Consider the following 27,543-nt stretch of genomic DNA (forward strand, 5'->3'; position numbering starts at 1 on the left):
ACCCTGTACCCTACCAAGTCAGACACTAACCCTGTACCCTGCCCTGTACCCTACCAAGTCAGACACTAACCCTGTACCCTACCGAGTCAGACACTGACTCTGTACGCTACCCTGTACCCTACCAAGTCAGACACTAACCCTGTACCCTACCCTGTACTCTACCAAGTCAGACACTAACCCTGTGCCCTACCCTGTACTCTACCAAGTCAGACACTAACCCTGTACCCTACCGAGTCAGACACTAACCCTGTACCCTACCGAGTCAGACTCTAACCCTGTACCCTACCAAGTCAGACACTAACCCTGTACCCTACCCTGTACCCTACCGAGTCAGACACTAACCCTGTACCCTACAGAGGCAGACACTAACCCTGTACCCTACCGAGTCAGACACTAACCCTGTACCCTACCCTGTACCCTACCAAGTCAGACAATAACCCTGTACCCTGCCCTGTACCCTACCAAGTCAGACACTAACCCTGTACCCTACCGAGTCAGACACTGACTCTGTACGCTACCCTGTACCCTACCAAGTCAGACACTAACCCTGTACCCTACCCTGTACTCTACCAAGTCAGACACTAACCCTGTACCCTACCCTGTACCCTACCGAGTCAGACACTAACCCTGTGCCCTACCCTGTACTCTACCAAGTCAGACACTAACCCTGTACCCTACCGAGTCAGAAACTAACCCTGTACCCTACCGAGTCAGACTCTAACCCTGTACCCTACCAAGTCAGACACTAACCCTGTACCCTACCCTGTACCCTACCGAGTCAGACACTAACCCTGTTCTCTACCCTGTACTCTACCAAGTCAGACACTAACCCTGTACCCTACCCTGTACCCTACCGAGTCAGACACTAACCCTGTACCCTACCGAGACAGACACTAACCCTGTACCCTACAGAGTCAGACACTAACAATGTACCCTACCCTGTACCCTACCGAGTCAGACACTAACCCTGTACCCTACCCTGTACCCTACCAAGTCAGACACTAACCCTCTACCCTACCCTGTACTCTACCGAGTCAGACACTAACCCTGTACCCTACCGAGTCAGACACTAACCATGTACCCTACCCTGTACCCTACCGAGTCAGACACTAACCCTGTACCCTACCAAGTCAGATACTAACCCTTAACCTACCCTGTTCCCTACCGAGTCAGACACTAACCCTGTACCCTACCCTGTACCCTACCAAGTCAGACACTAACCCTGTACTCTACCGAATCAGACACTAACCCTGTACCCTACCGAGTCAGACACTAACCCTGTACCCTACAGAGGCAGACACTAACCCTGTACCCTACCGAGTCAGACACTAACCCTGTACCCTACCCTGTACCCTACCAAGTCAGACACTAACCCTGTACCCTGCCCTGTACCCTACCAAGTCAGACACTAACCCTGTACCCTACCGAGTCAGACACTAACTCTGTACGCTACCCTGTACCCTACCAAGTCAGACACTAACCCTGTACCCTACCCTGTACTCTACCAAGTCAGACACTAACCCTGTGCCCTACCCTGTACCCTAACGAGTCAGACACTAACCCTGTGCCCTACCCTGTACTCTACCAAGTCAGACACTAACCCTGTACCCTACCGAGTCAGACTCTAACCCTGTACCCTACCAAGTCAGACACTAACCCTGTACCCTACCCTGTACCCTACCGAGTCAGACACTAACCCTGTTCTCTACCCTGTACTCTACCAAGTCAGACACTAACCCTGTACCCTACCCTGTACCCTACCGAGTCAGACACTAACCCTGTACCCTACAGAGTCAGACACTAACCATGTACCCTACCCTGTACCCTACCGAGTCAGACACTAACCCTGTACCCTACCCTGTACCCTACCAAGTCAGACACTAACCCTGTACCCTACCAAGTCAGATACTAACCCCTTAACCTACCCTGTTCCCTACCAAGTCAGACACTAACCCTGTACCCTACCCTGTACTCTACCAAGTCAGACACTAACCCTGTACCCTACCCTGTACCCTACCGAGTCAGACACTAACCCTGTGCCCTACCCTGTACTCTACCAAGTCAGACACTAACCCTGTACCCTACCGAGTCAGACACAAACCCTGTACCCTACCGAGTCAGACACTAACCCTGTGCCCTACCCTGTACCCTACCAAGTCAGACACTAACCCTGTACCCTACCCTGTACCCTACCGAGTCAGACACTAACCCTGTACCCTACCAAGTCAGACACTAACCCTGTACCCTGCCCTGTACCCTACCAAGTCAGACACTAACCCTGTACCCTACCGAGTCAGACACTGACTCTGTACGCTACCCTGTACCCTACCAAGTCAGACACTAACCCTGTACCCTACCCTGTACTCTACCAAGTCAGACACTAACCCTGTACCCTACCCTGTACTCTACCAAGTCAGACACTAACCCTGTACCCTACCGAGTCAGACACTAACCCTGTACCCTACCGAGTCAGACTCTAACCCTGTACCCTACCAAGTCAGACACTAACCCTGTACCCTACCCTGTACCCTACCGAGTCAGACACTAACCCTGTACCCTACAGAGGCAGACACTAACCCTGTACCCTACCGAGTCAGACACTAACCCTGTACCCTACCCTGTACCCTACCAAGTCAGACACTAACCCTGTACCCTGCCCTGTACCCTACCAAGTCAGACACTAACCCTGTACCCTACCGAGTCAGACACTGACTCTGTACGCTACCCTGTACCCTACCAAGTCAGACACTAACCCTGTACCCTACCCTGTACTCTACCAAGTCAGACACTAACCCTGTACCCTACCCTGTACCCTACCGAGTCAGACACTAACCCTGTGCCCTACCCTGTACTCTACCAAGTCAGACACTAACCCTGTACCCTACCGAGTCAGACACTAACCCTGTACCCTACCGAGTCAGACTCTAACCCTGTACCCTACCAAGTCAGACACTAACCCTGTACCCTACCCTGTACCCTACCGAGTCAGACACTAACCCTGTACCCTACAGAGGCAGACACTAACCCTGTACCCTACCGAGTCAGACACTAACCCTGTACCCTACCCTGTACCCTACCAAGTCAGACAATAACCCTGTACCCTGCCCTGTACCCTACCAAGTCAGACACTAACCCTGTACCCTACCGAGTCAGACACTGACTCTGTACGCTACCCTGTACCCTACCAAGTCAGACACTAACCCTGTACCCTACCCTGTACTCTACCAAGTCAGACACTAACCCTGTACCCTACCCTGTACCCTACCGAGTCAGACACTAACCCTGTGCCCTACCCTGTACTCTACCAAGTCAGACACTAACCCTGTACCCTACCGAGTCAGACACTAACCCTGTACCCTACCGAGTCAGACTCTAACCCTGTACCCTACCAAGTCAGACACTAACCCTGTACCCTACCCTGTACCCTACCGAGTCAGACACTAACCCTGTACCCTACAGAGGCAGACACTAACCCTGTACCCTACCGAGTCAGACACTAACCCTGTACCCTACCCTGTACCCTACCAAGTCAGACAATAACCCTGTACCCTGCCCTGTACCCTACCAAGTCAGACACTAACCCTGTACCCTACCGAGTCAGACACTGACTCTGTACGCTACCCTGTACCCTACCAAGTCAGACACTAACCCTGTACCCTACCCTGTACTCTACCAAGTCAGACACTAACCCTGTACCCTACCCTGTACCCTACCGAGTCAGACACTAACCCTGTGCCCTACCCTGTACTCTACCAAGTCAGACTCTAACCCTGTACCCTACCGAGTCAGACACTAACCTTGTACCCTACCGAGTCAGACTCTAACCCTGTACCCTACCAAGTCAGACACTAACCCTGTACCCTACCCTGTACCCTACCGAGTCAGACACTAACCCTGTTCTCTACCCTGTACTCTACCAAGTCAGACACTAACCCTGTACCCTACCCTGTACCCTACCGAGTCAGACACTAACCCTGTACCCTACAGAGTCAGACACTAACCATGTACCCTTCCCTGTACCCTACCGAGTCAGACACTAACCCTGTACCCTACCCTGTACCCTACCAAGTCAGACACTAACCCTCTACCCTACCCTGTACTCTACCGAGTCAGACACTAACCCTGTACCCTACCGAGTCAGACACTAACCATGTACCCTACCCTGTACCCTACCGAGTCAGACACTAACCCTGTACCCTACCAAGTCAGATACTAACCCCTTAACCTACCCTGTTCCCTACCGAGTCAGACACTAACCCTGTACCCTACCCTGTACCCTACCAAGTCAGACACTAACCCTGTACTCTACCCTGTACCCTACAGAGTCAGACACTAACCCTGTACTCTACCGAATCAGACACTAACCCTGTACCCTACCGAGTCAGACACTAACCCTGTACCCTACCGAGTCAGACACTAACCCTGTGCCCTACCCTGTACCCTACCGAGTCAGACACTACACCTGTACCCTACCAAGTCAGATACTAACTCCTTACCCTACCCTGTACCCTACCGAGTCAGACACTAACCCTGTACCCTACCCTGTACCCTACCAAGTCAGACACTAACCCTGTACCCTACAGAGTCAGACACTAACCATGTACCCTACCCTGTACCCTACCGAGTCAGACACTAACCCTGTACCCTACCCTGTACCCTACCAAGTCAGACACTAACCCTCTACCCTACCCTGTACTCTACCGAGTCAGACACTAACCCTGTACCCTACCGAGTCAGACACTAACCATGTACCCTACCCTGTACCCTACCGAGTCAGACACTAACCCTGTACCCTACCAAGTCAGATACTAACCCCTTAACCTACCCTGTTCCCTACCGAGTCAGACACTAACCCTGTACCCTACCCTGTACCCTACCAAGTCAGACACTAACCCTGTACCCTACCCTGTACCCTACAGAGTCAGACACTAACCCTGTACTCTACCGAATCAGACACTAACCCTGTACCCTACCGAGTCAGACACTAACCCTGTACCCTACCGAGTCAGACACTAACCCTGTGCCCTACCCTGTACCCTACCGAGTCAGACACTACACCTGTACCCTACCAAGTCAGATACTAACTCCTTACCCTACCCTGTACCCTACCGAGTCAGACACTAACCCTGTACCCTACCCTGTACCCTACCAAGTCAGACACTAACCCTGTACCCTACCCTGTACCCTACCAAGTCAGACACTAACCCTGTACCCTATCGAGTCAGACACTAACCCTGTACCCTACTGAGTCAGACACTAACCCTGTACCCTACTGAGTCAGACACTAACCCTGTACCCTACCAAGTCAGACACTAACCCTGTACCCTACCCTGTACCCTACCGAGTCAGACACTAACCCTGTACCCTACCCTTTACCCTACCCTGCACCCTACCAAGTCAGACACTAACCCTGTACCCTACCCTGTACCCTACCCTGTACCCTACCGAGTCAGACACTAACCCTGTACCCTACCGAGTCAGACACTAACCCTGTACCCTAACCTGTACCCTACCGAGTCAGACACTAACCCTGTACCCTACCGAATCAGACACTAACCCTGTACCCTGCCCTGTACCCCACCCTGTACCCTGCCCTGTACCCTGCCCTGTACCCTGCCCTAACCTACCCTGTCCCCTGCCCTGTACCCTGCCCTGCCCTACCCTGCCCTGTACCCTAACCTGCACCCTGCCCTGTACCCTGCCCTGCCCTACCCTGTACCCTGCCCTGTACCCTACCCTGTACCCTACCCTGTACCCTACCGAGTCAGACGCTAACCCTGTGCCCTACTGAGTCAGACACTAACCCTGTACCCTACCCTGTACCCTACCAAGTCAGACACTAACCCTGTACCCTACCGAGTCAGATACTAACCCTGTACCCTACCGAGTCAGATACTAACCCTGTGCCCTACCCTGTACCCTACCGAGTCAGACACTAACCCTGTACCCTAATGAGTCAGACACTAACCCTGTGCCCTACCCTGTACTCTACCGAGTCAGACACTAACCCTGTATCCTACCCTGTACCCTACCAAGTCAGACACTAACCCTGTACCCTACCCTGTACCCTACCGAGTCAGACACTAACCCTGTACCCTACCGAGTCAGACACTAACCCTACCCTGTACCCTACAGAGGCAGACACTAACCCTGTACCCTACCGAGTCAGACACTAACCCTGTACCCTACCCTGTACCCTACCAAGTCAGACACTAACCCTGTACCCTGCCCTGTACCCTACCAAGTCAGACACTAACCCTGTACTCTACCGAGTCAGACACTAACCCTGTACCCTACCCTGTACCCTACCAAGTCAGACACTAACCCTGTACCCTACCCTGTACTCTACCAAGTCAGACACTAACCCTGTACCCTACCCTGTACCCTACCGAGTCAGACACTAACCCTGTGCCCTACCCTGTACTCTACCAAGTCAGACACTAACCCTGTACCCTACCGAGTCAGACACTAACCCTGTACCCTACCGCGTCAGACACTAACCCTGTACCCTACCAAGTCAGACACTAACCCTGTACCCTACCCTGTACCCTACCGAGTCAGACACTAACCCTGTTCTCTACCCTGTACTGTACCAAGTCAGACACTAACCCTGTACCCTACCCTGTACCCTACCGAGTCAGACACTAACCCTGTACCCTACCGAGTCAGACACTAACCCTGTACCCTACAGAGTCAGACACTAACCATGTACCCTACCCTGTACCCTACCGAGTCAGACACTAACCCTGTACCCTACCCTGTACTCTACCGAGTCAGACACTAACCCTGTACCCTACCGAGTCAGACACTAACCATGTACCCTACCCTGTACCCTACCGAGTCAGACACTAACCCTGTACCCTACCAAGTCAGATACTAACCCCTTACCCTACCCTGTACGCTACCGAGTCAGACACTATCCCTGTACCCTACCCTGTACCCTACCAAGTCAGACACTAACCCTGTACCCTACCCTGTACCCTACCGAGTCAGACACTAACCCTGTACCCTACCGAATCAGACACTAACCCTGTACCCTACCGAGTCAGACACTAACCCTGTACCCTACCGAGTCAGACACTAACCCTGTGCCCTACCCTGTACCCTACCGAGTCAGACACTAACCCTGTACCCTACCAAGTCAGATACTAACCCCTTACCCTACCCTGTACCCTACTGAGTCAGACACTAACCCTGTACCCTACCGAGTCAGACAATAACCCTGTACCCTACCCTGTACCCTACCAAGTCAGACACTAACCCTGTACCCTACCGAGTCAGACACTAACCCTGTACCCTACTGAGTCAGACACTAACCCTGTACCCTACTGAGTCAGACACTAACCCTGTACCCTACCAAGTCAGACACTAACCCTGTACCCTACCCTGGACCCTACCCTGTACCCTACCAAGTCAGACACTAACCCTGTACCCTACCCTGTACCCTACCCTGTACCCTACCGAGTAAGACACTAACCCTGTACCCTACCCTGTACCCTACCGAGTCAGACACTAACCCTGTACTCTAACGAGTCAGACACTAACCCTGTACCCTAACCTATACCCTACCGAATCAGACACTAACCCTGTACCCTACCGAGTCAGACACTAACCCTGTACTCTACCGAGTCAGACACTAACCCTGTACCCTACCCTGTACCCTACCAAGTCAGACACTAACCCTGTATCCTACCGAGTCAGATACTAACCCTGTGCCCTACCCTGTTATCTACCGAGTCAGACACTAACCCTGTACTCTACCGAGTCAGACACTAACCCTGTACCATACCCTTTACCCTACCGAGTCAGACACTAACCCTGTACCCTACCGAGTCAGACACTAACCCTGTACCCTACAGAGTCAGACACTAACCATGTACCCTACCCTGTACCCTACCGAGTCAGACACTAACCCTGTACCCTACAGAGTCAGACACTAACCCTGTACCCTACCCTGTACTCTACCGAGTCAGACACTAACCCTGTACCCTACCGAGTCAGACACTAACCATGTACCCTACCCTGTACCCTACCGAGTCAGACACTAACCCTGTACCCTACCAAGTCAGATACTAACCCCTTACCCTACCCTGTACGCTACCGAGTCAGACACTAACCCTGTACCCTACCCTGTACCCTACCAAGTCAGACACTAACCCTGAACCCTACCCTGTACCCTACCGAGTCAGACACTAACCCTGTACCCTACCGAATCAGACACTAACCCTGTACCCTACCGAGTCAGACACTAACCCTGTACCCTACCGAGTCAGACACTAACCCTGTACCCTACCCTGTACCCTACCAAGTCAGACACTAACCCTGTACCCTGCCCTGTACCCTACCAAGTCAGACACTAACCCTGTACCCTACCGAGTCAGACACTAACCCTGTACCCTACCCTGTACCCTACCAAGTCAGACACTAACCCTGTACCCTACCCTGTACTCTACCAAGTCAGACACTAACCCTGTACCCTACCCTGTACCCTACCGAGTCAGACACTAACCCTGTGCCCTACCCTGTACTCTACCAAGTCAGACACTAACCCTGTACCCTACCGAGTCAGACACTAACCCTGTACCCTACCGCGTCAGACACTAACCCTGTACCCTACCAAGTCAGACACTAACCCTGTACCCTACCCTGTACCCTACCGAGTCAGACACTAACCCTGTTCTCTACCCTGTACTCTACCAAGTCAGACACTAACCCTGTACCCTACCCTGTACCCTACCGAGTCAGACACTAACCCTGTACCCTACCGAGTCAGACTCTAACCCTGTACCCTACAGAGTCAGACACTAACCATGTACCCTACCCTGTACCCTACCGAGTCAGACACTAACCCTGTACCCTACCCTGTACCCTACCAAGTCAGACACTAACCCTGTACCCTACCCTGTACTCTACCGAGTCAGACACTAACCCTGTACCCTACCGAGTCAGACACTAACCATGTACCCTACCCTGTACCCTACCGAGTCAGACACTAACCCTGTACCCTACCAAGTCAGATACTAACCCCTTACCCTACCCTGTACGCTACCGAGTCAGACACTAACCCTGTACCCTACCCTGTACCCTACCAAGTCAGACACTAACCCTGTACCCTACCCTGTACCCTACCGAGTCAGACACTAACCCTCTACCCTACCGAATCAGACACTAACCCTGTACCCTACCGAGTCAGACACTAACCCTGTACCCTACCGAGTCAGACACTAACCCTGTGCCCTACCCTGTACCCTACCGAGTCAGATACTAACCCCTTACCCTACCCTGTACCCTACTGAGTCAGACACTAACCCTGTACCCTACCGAGTCAGACAATAACCCTGTACCCTACCCTGTACCCTACCAAGTCAGACACTAACCCTGTACCCTACCGAGTCAGACACTAACCCTGTACCCTACTGAGTCAGACAATAACCCTGTACCCTACTGAGTCAGACACTAACCCTGTACCCTACCAAGTCAGACACTAACCCTGTACCCTACCCTGTACCCTACCCTGTACCCTACCAAGTCAGACACTAACCCTGTACCCTACCCTGTACCCTACCCTGTACCCTACCGAGTCAGACACTAACCCTGTACCCTACCCTGTACCCTACCGAGTCAGACACTAACCCTGTACCCTACCCTGTACCCTACCGAATCAGACACTAACCCTGTACCCTACCGAGTCAGACACTAACCCTGTACTCTACCGAGTCAGACACTAACCCTGTACCCTACCCTGTACCCTACCAAGTCAGACACTAACCCTGTATCCTACCGAGTCAGATACTAACCCTGTGCCCTACCCTGTTATCTACCGATTCAGACACTAACCCTGTACTCTACCGAGTCAGACACTAACCCTGTACCATACCCTTTATCCTACCGAGTCAGACACTAACCCTGTACCCTACCGAATCAGACACTAACCCCTACCAAGTCAGACACTAACCCTACCAAGTCAGACACTAACCCTGTACTCTACCGAGTCAGACACTAACCCTGTACCCTACCCTGTACCCTACCAAGTCAGACACTAACCCTGTATCCTACCGAGTCAGATACTAACCCTGTGCCCTACCCCCGACCCTACCGAGTCAGACACTAACCCTGTACCCTAATGAGTCAGACACTAACCCTGTGCCCTACCCTTTACCCTACTGAGTCAGACACTAACCCTGTACTCTACCGAGTCAGACACTAACCCTGTGCCCTACCCTTTACCCTACCGAGTCAGACACTAACCCTGTACTCTACCGAGTCAGACACTAACCCTGTACCCTACCCTGTACCCTACCAAGTCAGACACTAACCCTGTACCCTACCGAGTCAGACACTAACCCTGTACCCTACCCTGTACCCTACCGAGTCAGACACTAACCCTGTACCCTACCCTGTACCCTACCCTGTACCCTACCAAGTCAGACACTAACCCTGTACCCTACCGAATCAGACACTAACCCTGTACTCTACCGAGTCAGACACTAACCCTGTACCCTACCAAGTCAGATACTAACCCTGTACCCTACCGAGTCAGATACTAACCCTGTACCCTACCGAGTCAGACACTAACCCTGTACCCTACCGAATCAGACACTAACCCTGTACTCTACCGAGTCAGACACTAACCCTGTACCCTACCCTGTAACCTACCGAGTCAGACACTAACCCTGTACCCTACCGAATCAGACACTTACCCTGTACTCTACCAAGTCAGACACTAACCCTGTACCCTACCGAGTCAGACACTAACCCTGTACCCTACTGAGTCAGACACTAACCCTGTACCCTACCCTGTACCCTACCAAGTCAGACACTAACCCTGTACCCTACTGAGTCAGACACTAACCCTGTACCCTACCCTGTACCCTACCGAGTCAGACACTAACCCTGTACCCTACCGTGTACCCTACCAAGTCAGACACTAACCCTGTACCCTACCGAGTCAGACACTAACCCTGTACCCTACCCTGTACCCTACCGAGTCAGACACTAACCCTGTACCCTACCCTGTACCCTACCGAGTCAGACACTAACCCTGTACCCTATCAAGTCAGACACTAACCCTGTACCCTACCGAGTCAGACACTAACCCTGTACCCTACCCTGTACCCTACCAAGTCAGACACTAACCCTACCCTACCCTGTACCCTACTGAATCAGACACTAACCCTGTACCCTACCAAGTCAGACACTAACCCTGTACCCTACCAAGTCAGACACTAACCATGTGCCCTACCCTGTACCCTACCCTGTACCCTACCCTGTACCCTACCGAATCAGACACTAACCCTGTACCCTACCCTGTACCCTACCGAGTCAGACACTAACCCTGTACCCTACCAAGTCAGACACTAACCCTGTACCCTACCCTGTACCCTACCAAGTCAGACACTAACCCTGTACCCTACCAAATCAGACACTAACCCTGTACCCTACCCTGTACCCTACCAAGTCAGACACTAACCCTGTACCCTGCCCTGTACCCTACCAAGTCAGACACTAACCCTGTACCCTACCGAGTCAGACACTAACCCTGTACCCTACCCTGTACCCTACCAAGTCAGACACTAACCCTGTACCCTACCGAGTCAGACACTAACCCTGTACCCTACCCTGTACCCTAACGAGTCAGACACTAACCCTGTACCCTACCCTGTACCCTACCGAGTCAGACACTAACCCTGTACCCTATCAAGTCAGACACTAACCCTGTACCCTACCGAGTCAGACACTAACCCTGTACCCTACCCTGTACCCTACCAAGTCAGACACTAACCCTATACCCTACCCTGTACCCTACTGAATCAGACACTAACCCTGTACCCTACCCTGTACCCTACCAAGTCAGACACTAACCCTGTACCCTACCAAGTCAGACACTAACCATGTGCCCTACCCTGTACCCTACCCTGTACCCTACCCTGTACCCTACCGAATCAGACACTAACCCTGTACCCTACCCTGTACCCTACCGAGGCAGACACTAACCCTGTACCCTACCAAGTCAGACACTAACCCTGTACCCTACCCTGTACCCTACCAAGTCAGACACTAACCCTGTACCCTACCAAATCAGACACTAACCCTGTACCCTACCCTGTACCCTACCAAGTCAGACACTAACCCTGTACCCTACCTAGTCAGACACTAACCCTGTACCCTACCCTGTACCCTACCAAGTCAGACACTAACCCTGTACCCTGCCCTGTACCCTACCAAGTCAGACACTAACCCTGTACCCTACCGAGTCAGACACTAACCCTGTACCCTACCCTGTACCCTACCAAGTCAGACACTAACCCTGTACCCTACCGAGTCAGACACTAACCCTGTACCCTACCGTGTACCCTACCGAGTCAGACACTAACCCTGTACCCTACCAAGTCAGACACTAACCCTGTACCCTACCGTGTACCCTACCGAATCAGACACTAACCCTGTACCCTACCCTGTACCCTACCGAGTCAGACACTAACCCTGTACTCTACCGAGTCAGACACTAACCCTGTACCCTACCCTGTACCCTACCAAGTCAGACACTAACCCTGTACCCTACCGAGTCAGACACTAACCCTGTACCCTACCAAGTCAGACACTAACCCTGTACCCTACCAAGTCAGACACTAACCCTGTACCCTACCGAGTCAGACACTAACCCTGTACCCTACCAAGTCAGACACTAACCCTGTACCCTACCGAGTCAGACACTAACCCTGTACTCTACCGAGTCAGACACTAACCCTGTACCCTACCCTGTACCCTACCGAGTCAGACACTAACCCTGTACCCTACCGAGTCAGACACTAACCCTGTACCCTACCGTGTCAGACACTAACCCTGTACCCTACCGAGTCAGACACTAACCCTGTACCCTACCGAGTCAGACACTAACCCTGTACCCTACCCTGTACCCTACCAAGTCAGACACTAACCCTGTACCCTACCGAGTCAGACATTAACCCTGTACCCTACCGAGTCAAACACTAACCCTGTACCCTACCAAGTCAGACACTAACCCTGTACCCTACCGAGTCAGACACTAACCCTGTACCCTACCCTGTACCCTACCAAGTCAGACACTAACCCTGTACCCTACCGAGTCAGACACTAACCCTGTACCCTACCGAGTCAGACACTAACCCTGTACCCTACCGAGTCAGACACTAACCCTGTACCCTACCAAGTCAGACACTAACCCTGTACCCTACCGAGTCAGACACTAACCCTGTACTCTACCGAGTCAGACACTAACCCTGTACCCTACCGTGTACCCTACCAAGTCAGACACTAACCCTGTACCCTACCGTGTACCCTACCGAGTCAGACACTAACCCTGTACCCTACCGAGTCAGACACTAACCCTGTACCCTACCGAGTCAGACACTAACCCTGTACCCTACCGAGTCAGACACTAACCCTGTACCCTTCCGAGTCAGACACTAACCCTGTACCCTACCAAGTCAGACACTAACCCTGTACCCTACCGAGTCAGACACTAACCCTGTACCCTACCGAGTCAGACACTAACCCTGTACCCTACCCTGTACCCTACCGAGTCAGACACTAACCCTGTACCCTACCTAGTCAGACACTAACCCTGTACCCTACCAAGTCAGACACTAACCCTGTACCCTACCCTGTACCCTACCCTGTACCCTACCCTGTACCCTACCGTGTGTGTGTTCATCTTTTTGTATCTCAAGAGGAGGACGGTTGTTTCTAGTTGTGTTGAAACTGTCTGTCTGTGTGTTTCTCCAGGTTCTCCAGAACAGACAGGGATGGCTCAGCAGCAACAGACCATCATCAACCAGCAAGCCATCATACTGGTTTGTCTCATTATACTATACTGGACAAAAATATGTAAAGTGGTTGTCCCATGTTTCATGAGCTGAAATAAAAGATCCCAGAAATGTTCCAGACGCACAAAAAGCTTCTTTCTCCCAAATTTTTTCCCCAAATTGGTTTACATCCCTGTTAGTGAGCATTTCTCCTTTGTCAAGATAATCCATCCACCTGACAGGTATGTCATATCAAGAAGCATATTAAACAGCATGAACATTACTCAGGTGCACCTTGTGCTGGGAACAATAAAAGGCCACTCTAAAATGTGCAGTTTTGTCACACAACACAGATGTCTCAAGTTTTGAAGGACGGTGAAATTGGCTGATTGCAGGAGGTGTTGCCCAAAATGGGCATGCTGATTGCAGGAATGTGCAACAGAGGTGTTGCCCAAAATGCGAATGTTCTTTTCTCTACCATAAGCCGCCTCCAACGACATTTCAGAGAATTAGTCAGTACGTCCAATCGCCCTCACAGCCGCAGACCTAACTGTAACCATGACCTCCATATCCGACTTCTTCACCTGCGGGATTGTCTGAGGAGGGAGAGGGTGGGGAGGAGGTGCTGAGGAGTATTTCTGTCTGTGATAAAGCCCGTTTTCTGGGGGAAAACTCTTTCTGATTGGCAGGACCTGGCTCCCAAGTGGGTGGGCCTATGCCCTCCCAGGTTTACCCATGGCTGTGCCCCTGCCCAAATCCATAGATTATGGCCTAATGGACTCTTTCTAATTGGCAGGACCTGGCTCCCAAGTGGGTGGGCCCTATGCCCTCCCAGGTTTACCCATGTGAAATCCATAGATTATGGCCTAATGGATGTCTTTCAATTGACTGTTTCCTTCTATGAACTGTAACTCAGTAAAATCTTTGAAATGGTTGCAATTTTATTTGAATTCAGTATAAAAACTTTCAATTCAAAATCAAATCAAATTTTATTTGTCACATGCGAATACAACAATTGTAGGCTCTTACAGTGAAAGTATTTTTCTAAATTAAACTGAAGTAAAAATTTAAATTTAAATTTAAAAAAAATATTTTTTTTTTAAAGTAAGAAAATAACAAATAATGAATAATACAAAAATATATATATAAAAAAATAATAATAATAATTAAGGAGCAATTATAAAATAACAGTAGCGAGGCTATATGTACAGTCAATGTGCGGGGGCACCGGTTAGTCAAGGTAACAAGGTAAAGTGACAATGCTAGCCAGCCTCTAGGCTGTCTATTGGCACACAATGGAAATGTACCTATTAGCACGCTAAGCTACTAACAATGAAAATGTACCTATTTGTACGCTAAGCTAATATCAATGGAATTTTACCTATTAGCACGCTAAGATAATAAACAGCAGCCGAATGCATTGTCCCTCCGAAGATGGAGGTTAGGGACAATGCAAATAGTCCGGGTAGCCATTTGATCAACTGCTCAGGAGTCTTATGGAGTAGAAGCTGTTAAGAAGCCTTTTGGACCTGGACTTGGTCGCTCCGGTACAGCTTGCCATGCAGTAGCAGAGAGAACAGTCTATGACTAGGGTAGCTGGAGCCCTTGGCAATTTTTAGGGCCTTCCTCTGACACCGCCTGGTATAGAGGTCCTGGATGGCAGGAAGCTTGGCCCCAGGGATGTACTGGGCTGTACGCACTACCCTCTGTAGTGCCTTGCGGTCGGAGGCCGAGCAGTTGCCATACCAGGTGGTGATGCAACCCGTCAGGATGCTCTCAATGGTGCAGCTGTAGAACGTTTTGAGGATCTGAGGACCAAATCTTTTCAGTCTCCTGAGGGGAATAGGCTTTTTGAGGATCTGAGGACCAAATCTTTTCAGTCTCCTGAGGGGAAAAGGCTTTTTGAGGATCTGAGGACCAAATCTTTTCAGTCTCTTGAGGGGAATAGGCTTTGTCGTGTCCTTTCACCACTGTCTTGATGTGCTTGGAACATGTTCGTTTTTTGGACACCAAGACATTTACATTTACATTTAAGTCATTTAGCAGACGCTCTTATCCAGAGCGACTTACAAATTGGTGCATTCACCTTATGACATCCAGTGGAACAGCCACTTTACAATAGTGCATCTAAATATTTTAAGGGGGGGTGAGAAGGATTACTTTATCCTATCCTAGGTATTCCTTAAAGAGGTGGGGTTTCAGGTGTCTCCGGAAGGTGGTGATTGACTCCGCTGTCCTGGCGTCGTGAGGGAGTTTGTTCCACCATTGGGGGGCCAGAGCAGCGAACAGTTTTGACTGGGCTGAGCGGGAACTGTACTTCCTCAGTGGTAGGGAGGCGTGCAGGCCAGAGGTGGATGAACGCAGTGCCCTTGTTTGGGTGCAGGGCCTGATCAGAGCCTGGAGGTACTGAGGTGCCGTTCCCCTCACAGCTCCGTAGGCAAGCACCATGGTCTTGTAGCGGATGCGAGCTTCAACTGGAAGCCAGTGGAGAGAGCGGAGGAGCGGGGTGACGTGAGAGAACTTGGGAAGGTTGAACACCAGACGGGCTGCGGCGTTCTGGATGAGTTGTAGGGGTCCAAGGAACTTGAAGCTCTCCATCTGCTCCACTACATACAGCCCCGTCGATGAGAATGGGGACGTGCTCAGTCCTCCTTTTCCTGTAGTCCACAATCATCTCCTTTGTCTTGATCACGTCGAGGGAGAGGTTTCTATCCTGGCACCACACGGTCAGGTCTCTGACCTCCTCCCTATAGGCTGTCTCATCGTTGTCGGTGATCAGGCCTACCACTGTTGTGTCATCGGCAAACTTAATGATGGTGTTGGAGTCGTGCCTGGCCATGCAGTCATGGGTGAACAGGGAGTACAGGAGGGGACTGAGCATGCACCACTGAGGGACTCCTGTGTTGAGGATCAGTGTGGCTGATGTGTTGTTACCTACCCTTACCACCTGGGGGTGGCCCGTCAGGAAGTCCAGGATCCAGTTGCAGAGGGAGGTGTTTAGTCTCAGGGTTCTTAGCTTAGTGATGAGCTTTGAGGGCACTATGGTGTTGAACGCTGAGCTGTAGTCAATGAACAGCATTCACACATAAGTGTTCCTTTTGTCCAGGTGGGAAAGGGCAGTGTGGAGTGCAAAAGAGATTGCATCATCTGTGGATCTGTTGGGGTGGTATGCAAATTGGAGTGGGTCTAGGATTTCTGGGATAATGGTGTTGATGTGAGCCATGACCAGCCTTTCTAAGCACTTCATGGCTACAGACGTGAGTGCTATGGGTCGTTAGTCATTTAGGCAGGTTACCTTGGGCACAGGGACTATGGCGGCAGGGTAGCCTAGTGGTTAGAGCGTTGGACTAGTAACCGGAAGGTTGCAAGTTCAAACCCCCGAGCTGACAAGGTACAAATCTGTCGTTCTGCCCCTGAACAGGCAGTTAAACCCACTGTTCCTAGGCCATCATTGAAAATAAGAATTTGTTCTTTAACTGACTTGCCTAGTTAAATAAAGGTAAAATAAAAAAATAAAAACATGTTGTTGTTACAGACTCGGTCAGGGTTGAAAATGACTTGAGTGCTATGGGTCGTTAGTCATTTAGGCAGGTTACCTTGGTGTTCTTGGGCACAGGGACTATGGTGGTCTGTTTAAAACATGTTGTTGTTACAGACTCGGTCAGGGTTGAAAATGACTTGAGTGCTATGGGTCGTTAGTCATTTAGGCAGGTTACCTTGGTGTTCTTGGGCACAGGGACTATGGTGGTCTGTTTAAAACATGTTGTTGTTACAGACTCGGTCAGGGTTGAAAATGTCAGTGAAGACATTGGTCAGCGTATGCTCGGAGTACACGTCCTGGTAATCCGTCTGGCCCTGCGGCCTTGTGAATGTCGACCTGTTTCACGGTCTCACTCACATCGGCTACGGAGAGCGTGAGATCACATAGTCATCCAGAACAGCTGATGCTCTCATGCATGCTTCAGTGTTATTTGCCTTGAAGCGAGCATAGAAGTGGTTTAGCTCGTTGGCTACGGAGAGCGTGAGATCACATAGTCATCCAGAACAGCTGATGCTCTCATGCATGCTTCAGTGTTATTTGCCTTGAAGCGAGCATAGAAGTGGTTTAGCTCGTTGGCTACGGAGAGCGTGAGATCACATAGTCATCCAGAACAGCTGATGCTCTCATGCATGCTTCAGTGTTGATTGCCTCGAAGCGAGCATAGTAGTTTTTCTGTCGTTTGGTAGGCTCGTGTCACTGGGCAGCTCTTGGCTGGGCTTCCCTTTGTAGTCCGTAATAGTTTGGGCGAGTGTCGGATCCGGTGTAGTACGATTCAACTTATGTACTATAAACTGCTATAATCATACTGTAATCTACTATAATGCTCTGTAGTAATGATATAATACTTCTATAATACTACTGTAATACTACTATAATACTGCTATAATAGTGTAAGCAGCAGATGACCATGCAGGCCATGGCTATAATACTGTAATCCTACTGTAATACTACTGTAATACTACTGTAATACTACTGTGTTCCTGTTTTTCAGGCGCAGCAGATGACCATGCAGGCCATGGCTTTCCAGCAGCAGATGTTGTCTTCCTTCCCCCTCGCCCCCAGGCCCCTCCCACACAACCACCCCCGCACCTCCAGCCATGTGAGGACACACACTGACACACACACACATACACACACACACACACACACACACACATACACACATTTTAAATACTTAATTTGAATCCACAAATTAAAAACAAGATTCAAACATTTCAAAGGTCTTTGTATGGATACAGAAGCACCTTCTCCATACAGCTAGACTGACCATACCAGCTGAAACAGAGCAGTACCTTCTCCTCCATACAGCTAGACTGACCATACCAGCTGAAACAGAGCAGTACCTTCTCCTCCAGACAGCTAGACTGACCATAACAGCTGAAACAGAGCAGTACCTTCTCCTCCATACAGCTAGACTGACCATAACAGCTGAAACAGAGCAGTACCTTCTCCATACAGCTAGACTGACCATAACAGCTGAAACAGAGCAGTACCTTCTCCTCCAGACAGCTAGACTGACCATACCAGCTGAAACAGAGCAGTACCTTCTCCATACAGCTAGACTGACCATAACAGCTGAAACAGAGCAGTACCTTCTCCAGACAGCTAGACTGACCATACCAGCTGAAACAGAGCAGTACCTTCTCCTCCATACAGCTAGACTGACCATACCAGCTGAAACAGAGCAGTACCTTCTCCTCCATACAGCTAGACTGACCATACCAGCTGAAACAGAGCAGTACCTTCTTCTCCATACAGCTAGACTGACCATACCAGCTGAAACAGAGCAGTACCTTCTCCTCCATACAGCTAGACTGACCATACCAGCTGAAACAGAGCAGTACCTTCTCCTCCATACAGCTAGACTGACCATACCAGCTGAAACAGAGCAGTACCTTCTCCTCCATACAGCTAGACTGACTATACCAGCTGAGACAGAGCAGTACCTTCTCCTCCATACAGGGTTAGGGGTTAGGGTTAGGGTTAGGGTTAGCGATTAGGGGTTAGGGTTAGGGTTAGTGTGTTATTGACTGTACGTTTGTTTATTCCATGTGTAACTCTGTGTTGTTTGTGTCACACTGCTTTGCTTTATGTTGGCCAGGTCGCAATTATAAATTAGAACTTGTTCTCAACTGGGCCTACCTGGTTAAATAAAGGTGTTCCCAACTGGGCCTACCTGGTTAAATAAAGGTGTTCCCAACTGGGCCTACCTGGTTAAATAAAGGTGTTCCCAACTGGGCCTACCTGGTTAAATAAAGGTGTTCTCAACTGGGCCTACATGGTTAAATAAAGGTGTTCTCAACTGGGCCTACCTGGTTTAATAAAGGTGTTCCCAACTGGGCCTACCTGGTTAAATAAAGGTGTTCTCAACTGGCCTACCTGGTTAAATAAAGGTGTTCTCAACTGGGCCTACATGGTTAAATAAAGGTGTTCTCAACTGGGCCTACCTGGTTAAATAAAGGTGTTCTCAACTAGCCTACCTGGTTTAATAAAGGTGTTCCCAACTGGGTCTACCTGGTTAAATAAAGGTGAAATAAAAAATAAAAACATCAACCCTGTCACTCTCTTTATCTCCTTCCAGACTGAAGAAGCTCCAGAGAGCCCTTACCAGGCCAGCCTGAACCCCGCCCAGTACCACCCCTCCTCCAGGAAACACAGTAGGTCAATAAAGTCATTAAAAATCCTACAATGTGATTTTCTGGAATTATTTTTTCTCACTTTGTCTATCATAGTTCAAAAAAATCCAGAAAATCACATTGTAGGATTTTTAATGAATTTATTTGCAAATTATGGTGGAAAATAAGTATTTGGTCAATAACAAAAGTTTATCTCAATACTTTGTTGTATACCCTTTGTTGGCAATGACAGAGGTCAAACGATTTCTGTATGTCTTCACAAGGTTTTCACACACTGTTGCTGGTATTTTGGCCCATTCCTCCATGCAGATCTCCTCTAGAGCAGTGATGTTTTGGGGCTGTTGCTGGGCAACACGGACTTTCAACTCCCTCCAAAGATTTTCTATGGGGTTGAGATCTGGAGACTGGCTAGGCCACCCCAGGACCTTGAAATGCTTCTTACGAAGCCACTCCTTCGTTGCCCGGGCGGTGTGTTTGGAATCATTGTCATTCTGAAAGACCCAGCCATGTTTCATCTTCAATGCCCTTGCTGATGGTAGGCTTTGTTACTTTGGTCCCAGCTCTCTGCAGGTCATACACTAGGTCCCCGTGTGGTTCTGGGATTTTTGCTCACCGTTCTTGTGATCATTTTGACCCCACGGGGTGAGATCTTGCGTGGAGCCCCAGATCGAGGGAGATTATCAATGGTCTTGTATGTCTTTCATTTCCTAATAATTGCTCCCACAGTTGATTTATTCAAACCAAGATGCTTACCTATTGCAGATTCAGTCTTCCCAGCCTGGTGCAGGTCTACAATTTTGTTTTCTGGTGTCCTTTGACAGCTCTTTGGTCTTGGCCATAGTGGAGTTTGGAGTGTGACTGTTTGAGGTTGTGGACAGGTGTCTTTTATACTGATAACAAGTTCAAACAGGTGCCATTAATATAGGTAACGAGTGGAGGACAGAGGAGCCTCTTAAAGAAGAAGTTACAGGTCTGTGAGAGCCAGAAATCTTGCCTTGTTTGTAGGTGACCAAATACTTATTTTCCACCATAATTTGCAAATAAATTCATTAAAAATCCTACAATGTGATTTTCTGGATTTGTTTTCTCATTATGTCTGTCATAGTTGAAGTGTACCTATGATGAAAATTACAGGCCTCTCTCATCTTTTTAAGTGGGAGAACTTGCACAATTGGTGGCTGACTAAATACTTTTTTGCCCCACTGTACCAAATCATTACAGCAGTATGTACCAGTATGTTAGTTAGCTACCTAACGTTAGTTGGCTACCAATACATCAAACCTGCCAGTATATTAACTATATGCTATCTAACTAACTACCCAACTGTGTGTTCGCTCTCAGAGCGGACACTGGACACTCTGGTTGATCCGAGAGTTCTGACCTCACAACGGCAGTCAAAAGCACCCGAGCTAACTGGCTAACGTTGGCTAGCTACTTCCAGACACATAATGAGAGAACAGCCGACTCTGACCATGTTACTCTCCCTATAGCAGAGCTGGTTAGGCTGTTTTCGTGTTATCCAGAGCGTTGGTGAATGTAACTGTTGGCCTCCATTTAATGACGCTTTCTTTGACGATGGTTACTGACCCCCGGATCCTATTCAACAGGTTTTGAGGGTTGGTAAATTCGTCAGTTATTCTGCGCTCTCTGGCACGCAGACGAGAGTCCTCTGAATCCGTCAGTTATTCTGCGCTCTCTGGCACACAGACGAGAGTCCTCTGAATTCGTCAGTTATTCTGCGCTCTCTGGCACACAGACGAGAGTCCTCTGAATTCGTCAGTTATTCTGCGCTCTCTGGCACGCAGACGAGAGTCCTCTGAATCCGTCAGTTATTCTGCGCTCTCTGGCACACAGACGAGAGTCCTCTGAATTCGTCAGTTATTCTGCGCTCTCTGGCACACAGACGAGAGTCCTCTGAATTCGTCAGTTATTCTGCGCTCTCTGGCACGCAGACGAGAGTCCTCTGAATACGTCAGTTATTCTGCGCTCTCTGGCACGCAGACGAGAGTCCTCTGATTTCGTCAGTTATTCTGCGCTCTCTGGCACGCAGACGAGAGTCCTCTGAATTCGTCAGTTATTCTGCGCTCTCTGGCACACAGACGAGAATCCTCTGAATTCGTCAGTTATTCTGCGCTCTCTGGCACGCAGACGAGAGTCCTCTGAATTCGTCCGTTATTCTGCGCTCTCTGGCACGCAGACGAGAGTCCTCTGAATTCGTCAGTTATTCTGCGCTCTCTGGCACGCAAACGAGAGTCCTCTGAATACGTCAGTTATTCTGCGCTCTCTAGTCCTCTGTCCGTTATTCTGCGTTCTCTGGCACACAGACGAGAGTCCTCTGAATACGTCAGGTATTCTGCGCTCTCTGGCACGCAGACGAGAGTCCTCTGATTTCGTCAGTTATTCTGCGCTCTCTGGCACACAGACGAGAGTCCTCTGAAATCGTCAGTTATTCTGCACTCTCTGGCACACAGCGAGAGTCCTCTGGTCAGTTATTCTGCGCTCTCTGGCACGCAAACGAGAGTCCTCTGAATACGTCAGTTATTCTGCGCTCTCTGGCACGCAGACGAGAGTCCTCTGAATTCGTCCGTTATTCTGCGTTCTCTGGCACACAGACGAGAGTCCTCTGAATACGTCAGTTATTCTGCGCTCTCTGGCACACAGACGAGAGTCCTCTGAATTCGTCAGTTATTCTGCGCTCTCTGGCACGCAGTCGAGAGTCCTCTGAATTCGTCCGTTATTCTGCGCTCTCTGGCACGCAGACGAGAGTCCTCTGAATTCGTCAGTTATTCTGCGCTCTCTGGCACGCAGACGAGAGTCCTCTGATTTCGTCAGTTATTCTGCGCTCTCTGGCACGCAGACGAGAGTCCTCTGAAATCGTCAGTTATTCTGCACTCTCTGGCACACAGACGAGAGTCCTCTGAATTCGTCAGTTATTCTACGCTCTCTGGCACGCAGACGAGAGTCCTCTGAATTCGTCCGTTATTCTGCGCTCTCTGGCACGCAGACGAGAGTCCTCTGTCAGTTATTCTGCGCTCTCTGGCACGCAGACGAGAGTCCTCTATTCGTCAGTTATTCTGCGCTCTCTGGCACGCAGACGAGAGTCCTCTGAATTCGTCAGTTATTCTGCGCTCTCTGGCACGCAGACGAGAGTCCTCTGAATTCGTCAGTTATTCTGCGCTCTCTGGCACGCAGACGAGAGTCCTCTGAATTCGGCCGTTATTCTGCGCTCTCTGAGTCCTCTGAATTCGTCAGTTATTCTGCGCTCTCTGGCACGCAGACGAGAGTCCTCTGAATCCGTCAGTTATTCTGCGCTCTCTGGCACACAGACGAGAGTCCTCTGAATTCGTCAGTTATTCTGCGCTCTCTGGCACGCAGACGAGAGTCCTCTGAATTCGTCAGTTATTCTGCGCTCTCTGGCACGCAGACGAGAGTCCTCTGTCAGTTATTCTGCGCTCTCTGGCACGCAGACGAGAGTCCTCTGCAGTTATTCTGCGCTCTCTGGCACGCAGACGAGTCCTCTGAAGTCAGTTATTCTGCGCCTCTGCAAGACGAGAGTCCTCTGTCAGTTATTCTGCGCTCTCTGGCACGCAGACGAGAGTCCTCTGGCCGTTATTCTGCGCTCTCTGGCACGCAGACGAGAGTCCTCTGAATTCGTCAGTTATTCTGCGCTCTCTGGCACGCAGACGAGAGTCCTCTGAATCCGTCAGTTATTCTGCGCTCTCTGGCACACAGACGAGAGTCCTCTGAATTCGTCAGTTATTCTGCGCTCTCTGGCACGCAGACGAGAGTCCTCTGAATTCGTCAGTTATTCTGCGCTCTCTGGCACGCAGACGAGAGTCCTCTGAATTCGTCAGTTATTCTGCGCTCTCTGGCACGCAGACGAGAGTCCTCTGATTCCGTCAGTTATTCTGAGCTCTCTGAGTCCTCTGAATTCGTCAGTTATTCTGCGCTCTCTGGCACGCAGACGAGAGTCCTCTGAATTCGGCCGTTATTCTGCGCTCTCTGGCACACAGACGAGAGTCCTCTGAATTCGTCCGTTATTCTGCGCTCTCTGGCACACAGACGAGAGTCCTCTGAATACGTCAGTTATTCTGCGCTCTCTGGCACACAGACGAGAGTCCTCTGAATTCGTCAGTTATTCTGCGCTCTCTGGCACGCAGACGAGAGTCCTCTGAATTCGTCAGTTATTCTGCGCTCTCTGGCACGCAGACGAGAGTCCTCTGATTCCGTCAGTTATTCTGAGCTCTCTGGCACGCAGACGAGAGTCCTCTGAATTCGTCAGTTATTCTGCGCTCTCTGGCACGCAGACGAGAGTCCTCTGATTCGGCCGTTATTCTGCGCTCTCTGGCACACAGACGAGAGTCCTCATTCGTCCGTTATTCTGCGCTCTCTGGCACACAGACGAGAGTCCTCTGAATACGTCAGTTATTCTGCGCTCTCTGGCACACAGACGAGAGTCCTCTGAATTCGTCAGTTATTCTGCGCTCTCTGGCACGCAGACGAGAGTCCTCTGAATTCCGTCCGTTATTCTGCGCTCTCTTGCACGCAGACTAGAGTCCTCTGAATTCGTCAGTTATTCTGCGCTCTCTGGCACGCAGACGAGAGTCCTCTGAATTCGTCAGTTATTCTGCGCTCTCTGGCACGCAGACGAGAGTCCTCTGATTCCGTCAGTTATTCTGAGCTCTCTGGCACGCAGACGAGAGTCCTCTGAATTCGTCAGTTATTCTGCGCTCTCTGGCACGCAGACGAGAGTCCTCTGATTCGGCCGTTATTCTGCGCTCTCTGGCACACAGACGAGAGTCCTCTGAATCGTCCGTTATTCTGCGCTCTCTGGCACACAGACGAGAGTCCTCTGAATACGTCAGTTATTCTGCGCTCTCTGGCACACAGACGAGAGTCCTCTGAATTCGTCAGTTATTCTGCGCTCTCTGGCACGCAGACGAGAGTCCTCTGAATTCGTCCGTTATTCTGCGCTCTCTTGCACGCAGACTAGAGTCCTCTGAATTCGTCAGTTATTCTGCGCTCTCTGGCACGCAGACGAGAGTCCTCTGAATTCGTCAGTTATTCTGCGATCTCTGGCACGCAGACGAGAGTCCTCTGAAATCAGAGTAGATATCCGGAGGGAATTTACCAACGCAACCTAATGACATGATTATTCACGTCATTCTTAGCTAAGTGGTATAGTCGTTGAGCGTTCTCAATGGACATTATTAATGAAGCCGTAAGATGTTAGCTAGTCATTTGCTATGCTAATAAGCTGGCAAGAAGTTGCATAGCAACAGCATCAACTTCCGGTAAGACAGGCAAAGCGCTAGAACACTCAACTGAAAGGATACCGTTGGTTTACAGTATACTAAAATGAACTAATAGTATATAGTATGTAGTGTATACACATTAAGTATGTAGTATACAGTATGTTAGTGTGGGTATTAGAACACAGCTCTAGTCTCTAGACCTATAGACTAATAGTATATAGTATACAGTATACAGTATGTTAGTACACAGCTCTAGTCTCTAGACCTACAGACTAATAGTATATAGTATATAGTATACAGTATGTTAGTATGGGTATGGGAACACAGCTCTAGACCTATAGACTAATAGTATATAGTATGTAGTATACAGTAAGTTAGTATGGGTATTGGAACACAGCTCTAGACCTATAGACTAATAGTATATAGTATATAGTATGTAGTATACAGTATGTTAGTATGGGTATTGGAACACAGCTCTAGTCTCTAGACCTATAGACTAATAGTATATAGTATATAGTATGTAGTATACAGTATGTTAGTATGGGTATTGGAACACAGCTCTAGTCTCTAGACCTATAGACTAATAGTATATAGTATGTAGTATACAGTATGTTAGTATGGGTGTTGGAACACAGCTCTAGTCTCTAGACCTATAGACTAATAGTATATAGTATATAGTATATAGTATACAGTATGTTAGTATGGGTATTGGAACACAGCTCTAGACCTATAGACTAATAGTATATAGTATGTAGTATACAGTATGTTAGTATGGGTATTGGAACACAGCTCTAGTCTCTAGACCTATAGACTAATAGTATATAGTATATAGTATATAGTATACAGTATGTTAGTATGGGTATTAGAACACAGCTCTAGTCACTAGACCTATAGACTAATAGTATATAGTATATAGTATACAGTATGTTAGTATGGGTATTAGAACACAGCTCTAGTCTCTAGACCTATAGACTAATAGTATATAGTATATAGTATGTAGTATACAGTATGTTAGTATGGGTATTGGAACACAGCTCTAGTCTCTAGACCTATAGACTAATAGTATATAGTATATAGTATGTAGTATACAGTATGTTAGTATGGGTATTGGAACACAGCTCTAGTCTCTAGACCTATAGACTAATAGTATATAGTATATAGTATGTAGTATACAGTATGTTAGTATGGGTATTGGAACACAGCTCTAGACCTATAGACTAATAGTATATAGTATGTAGTATACAGTATGTTAGTATGGGTATTGGAACACAGCTCTAGTCTCTAGACCTATAGACTAATAGTATATAGTATGTAGTATACAGTATGTTAGTATGGGTATTGGAACACAGCTCTAGACCTATAGACTAATAGTATATAGTATATAGTATACAGTATGTTAGTATGGGTATTGGAACACAGCTCTAGTCTCTAGAACTATAGACTAATAGTATATAGTATATAGTCTGTAGTATACAGTATGTTAGTATGGGTATTGGAACACAGCTCTAGACCTATAGACTAATAGTATATAGTATGTAGTATACAGTATGTTAGTATGGGTGTTGGAACACAGCTCTAGACCTATAGACTAATAGTATATAGTATGTAGTATACAGTATGTTAGTATGGGTATTGGAACACAGCTCTACTCTCTAGACCTATAGACTAATAGTATATAGTATGTAGTATACAGTATGTTAGTATGGGTATTAGAACACAGCTCTAGTCTCTAGACCTATAGACTAATAGTATATAGTATATAGTCTGTAGTATACAGTATGTTAGTATGGGTATTGGAACACAGCTCTAGTCTCTAGACCTATAGACTAATAGTATATAGTATGTAGTATACAGTATGTTAGTATGGGTATTGGAACACAGCTCTAGTCTCTAGACCTATAGACTAATAGTATATAGTATATAGTATACAGTATGTTAGTATGGGTATTAGAACACAGCTCTAGTCTCTAGACCTATAGACTAATAGTATATAGTATGTAGTATACAGTAAGTTAGTATGGGTATTGGAACACAGCTCTAGTCTCTAGACCTATAGACTAATAGTATATAGTATATAGTATATAGTATACAGTATGTTAGTACACAGCTCTAGTCTCTAGACCTATAGACTAATAGTATATAGTATATAGTATATAGTATACAGTATGTTAGTATGGGTATTGGAACACAGCTCTAGACCTATAGACTAATAGTATGTAGTATACAGTATGTTAGTATGGGTGTTGGAACACAGCTCTAGTCTCTAGACCTATAGACTAATAGTATATAGTATATAGTATGTAGTATACAGTATGTTAGTATGGGTG

General features: G+C 48.8%; 1 protein-coding gene across 1 annotated transcript in view; it reads left to right on the forward strand.

Annotated features, from left to right (window-relative positions):
* Positions 1–22,398, forward strand: part of LOC135571261 (unconventional myosin-XV-like) — a 117,825-nt gene extending 95,427 nt beyond the window's left edge. The window contains exons 11-14 of the mRNA XM_065017042.1: positions 13,765–13,832; positions 18,317–18,424; positions 19,907–19,982; positions 22,286–22,398. Coding sequence (XP_064873114.1) covers positions 13,765–13,832; positions 18,317–18,424; positions 19,907–19,982; positions 22,286–22,398 — 365 coding nt within the window. The remainder of the gene's footprint in view (positions 1–13,764; positions 13,833–18,316; positions 18,425–19,906; positions 19,983–22,285) is intronic.
* Positions 22,399–27,543: the final 5,145 nt, after the last annotated feature.

This window comes from Oncorhynchus nerka, unplaced genomic scaffold (assembly GCF_034236695.1).
Source record: "Oncorhynchus nerka isolate Pitt River unplaced genomic scaffold, Oner_Uvic_2.0 unplaced_scaffold_475, whole genome shotgun sequence".
In the NCBI taxonomy this organism is placed as follows: domain Eukaryota; kingdom Metazoa; phylum Chordata; class Actinopteri; order Salmoniformes; family Salmonidae; genus Oncorhynchus; species Oncorhynchus nerka.